The sequence below is a fragment of the Mesitornis unicolor genome, unplaced genomic scaffold (assembly GCF_000695765.1).
Source record: "Mesitornis unicolor isolate BGI_N332 unplaced genomic scaffold, ASM69576v1 scaffold14182, whole genome shotgun sequence".
NCBI lineage: Eukaryota > Metazoa > Chordata > Aves > Mesitornithiformes > Mesitornithidae > Mesitornis > Mesitornis unicolor.
In genome coordinates this window covers 1-3310 of record NW_010168605.1, presented here as the reverse complement: position 1 = coordinate 3310, position 3310 = coordinate 1, and the positions used below count along the sequence as shown (strand labels likewise).

At 45.2% G+C, this 3310-nt stretch overlaps 1 protein-coding gene across 1 annotated transcript in view; it reads right to left on the bottom strand.

Annotated features, from left to right (window-relative positions):
* The window catches only part of LOC104536466 (ferritin heavy chain-like), a 2271-nt gene extending 401 nt beyond the window's left edge, over nucleotides 1-1870 (bottom strand). Inside the window, exons 1-2 of the mRNA XM_010179074.1 lie at nucleotides 1646-1870; nucleotides 920-1045 (exon numbers count right to left, since the gene is read on the bottom strand). Coding sequence (XP_010177376.1) covers nucleotides 920-1045; nucleotides 1646-1870 — 351 coding nt within the window. The remainder of the gene's footprint in view (nucleotides 1-919; nucleotides 1046-1645) is intronic.
* Nucleotides 1871-3310: the final 1440 nt, after the last annotated feature.

Here is a 3310-nt window from a genome sequence, read left to right as displayed (position 1 = left end):
CCAGCGTATGCTGCTGAAACAGGATCTGAAACTACCAACCCTCTCTAGAGAAAGAAGAATATGCAGAATGACAATTTCAAAGCTGCAGAAGACAGCAGAGAGGAAGAAGCCTTTACTTTTGCCTCAGCAATGCCAGAAAAGTCTGCCTTGCTTTGGTCTTATCTAGGCACACTTGTTCCAGAACCCTACAGCATCAGCAGCTCAGGATGCCTTCCCTCCCTCCTCACTACAGGAAGCAATAGGAAAGTTTCTGAACAGATTTAGAAGCCCTCACTGCACTTGAATTCATCACCATGAGGATTCACAGCTGTAGAATTGTCCAGCTGTGTTTTTAATAGAAATAGTCCCTCTAACTTATGCAAGACACTTCCAAGAGTACTTTGATTCAGATACCCACTGATCTCTTTCTGATACCAAGAAGCATCAATCCAGCCTTGCCAATAACTTCCATCTGTGAAGAAACCTGTGTTTTCAGACTTCTCAAGTGTCTTTCAGTGCTCTCAAGTGTCAGGGTTTTTAACAATAAGAAGTGACAGTCTTAAAATTTTATGATGGCCTTACAGACACCCATTAGTTTAAAGAACTGATTTCCCCCAGAAATGAGCCTTCTCCATAAAGCTCAATACATTTCAGAACACAGTTAATGAGTGCCCTCTGATCCAATGAGCAACAGAAGGGTTTGAACACAGTGATGCATGCACTGTTCCACAAGGCAGGCCTCAGCCATCTTAACACTGCAACTGGTCCTCCTGGGAAGAGATAGCCATAACCCTACCAAACAGGTCAGGCACAGGCTGAGATCTGGGCCCTTTGGAAAGGCTGTGCCACTATTTCACACCCTTTTTTTCAGCTTTAGGACAGGTAACTTGGCCCCAAACCCCCATAATTACACACATGCTGAGCTTCAGCATCCACTTACGTGTGGGTCATTCTTTTCAGTTGCCAGTTTGTGCAGTTCTAAGAGTGACTGGTTCACGTTCTTCTCCAGGTGCAGGGCACACTCCATTGCAGTCAGTCCATTCTCCCAGTCATCACGATCTGGCTTCTGGAAGAGGAAAGCACACAACCATATTCTTTGTAAGTACCTACGCACCATTACAGAGCAAAGACTTTTAGATCAGTCTCAAAGCCCATTTAGACCAAGTTCAGGCATTTAGGTGTCTTCATAAACTTTTCCCCAATAAAGAGGCACTTTGCATTGAACTGGCCTAAGACACTTTCTGCTGTTCTGAATAATCTAACTGAAGTGATTTCAAGAAAACAGTGCTTTGAAATCTTGTACTGAGTCATATCAAGCAATCGGAAACTTGGCATTTCATATTCCCATGGCAAGCAAGTCCAGAGCTCTCTACAAAACAGTATTGAGAACACTTTCACCATTAAAGGTGGACAAACCAGTTGCATTCTAGTTAGCCTGACTCCACAGCAAGCCAGCTAGAGCCAGGCATCCTCTTCTTACACAGGAAGTGCTTTTTCTTAGTCTGTCACCACAAATTACCAAATTACAATGCCTATCTTGATTTTGGGCTGAGTGCCATGCCCAGATTGCAGCAAGACTAGATTGCTTATCTACTGTCAGCTGCTGCTCCTTCTAAAAGGCCCACAGGGAAACCACAAGTATAGTACCACCAAAGCTCCTCCTCACCTTAATGTCCTGCAAGAAGATGCGTCCCCCCCTCTGATTTTGTAGCTTCATCAGCTTCTCAGCATGCTCACGTTCCTCATGGGACTGATGCAGGAAATACTTGGCAAAGTTTTTCAGAGCCACATCATCCCGGTCAAAATAGTAGGACTGAAAAAGAAAAAAAAAAGAATTCATATGCTCAGAAGCCCAAGCCTCACTCCAGCAGCCACACAAAGCCAAGTCCATACCGCGACTTCAGACATGCCTCCCTACTTCAAGATGGCTGGAGTCCAAGCTAAAGCTAGCACTGATGACAGCAAGGCAGTGTGGCAAAACTCTTCCCTTCATAAAGTTTAAATTTAATCCTAGTCAGGAAAATCTAACCTGCATCCTACCATAAACACGAAGAACTGGTATTTGTGGCTCAGTTCTGAAGATACAAAAACTCGCCACCCCACAAAGATACCTGTTCTTCTGAGCACCATTCAAATGCCTTCAACACAGCAGACTTAAAGCCTTTCTGAAGAAGGAGAAACCTTCACTGCTTCCTTTTTTTGCCTGAGTTTGTTTACAATGACCACAAGTCAAGGTTCTGACTTGCGATATCAGTTAAGGGTAGCCAAGAACTTTAAAGTACTTCTGCAATAAAGCTCCCATGCTTTGCTAGACCTATCAGGGATTAGACTAAAGAGTACACTTTCTACTTTGGGGGAAAAAAAAAGAAAGTTACTATCATACTTAAAGGGCAAAAGAGAAGTAGAACTAAAACATATACTCAACAGCAAACACAAGACCATATTTTTTAAGAAAAAAAACCTGTAACAGCAGTTAGAAGCCATCACACAGCCTGCTCGTTCTTTGGTCAGAACTATTAGGCAGGATTCAATGGAAAGCTTTGTATCAACTGCCAGTTATTTACCGGACAAACTATTACAGAATTCTTTGCTCCTAGATCAGCAGCTTGGAGATTCAAGGCAAGACACGGGTGCTTGTGTACCCCAATCATCCACCAACATAATTACATTTAGCTGGTAGCTGAGGTTCAGACATTCATAGTAACACAGAAGCTGGCTGTAAACTTCTACACGTACATGCCACAACACACTACAGTGTCACTGGAAAGTCTCAAGTTACCTGCACATCTAAAGCACACTGATTGCTGCACAGAGGTCAAAGCTGCTGTTCAGACCAAAGTTACTCATCTCAGCTATGGCTAAAATTGGAGTCTCGTGCCAAACGAGACATGTAAGCACAGGACCAAGGAAACCACGAACTCCTACCAATCCACTTCAAAACTATGAACGAAAAACTTTGCCTCAAGAGACAAGGACGCCTGTGGGAAAGGTGCCAATCGCTTATTTTAGTCAACTCCTGCTATCCAGCCCAGCCCCAAGGGCAGAGCCGCTTGGAAGCTGCTGAGCTGTGCTGATAACAAGTCCGCCAAGGGCAATGAACAGAGAGCGGTTAACGCACAACTCAACTTCACCATCGAGATAAAAGGCTTCACCTACAGAAAACAAGCGTCCGCCCCACCCCCCGGTGAAGACTGAGAACGCCCCGGAGCCGGGGAGGGGGGGTGGATAAGGAAGAAAAGGAGCAGTGCGGCTGCGCCCGCAGGCACTACCGCAGGCAGCAGTCGGGACCCCCAACCATCGCACCGCCCTGCCCATGCCCGCTCCCCGCAAG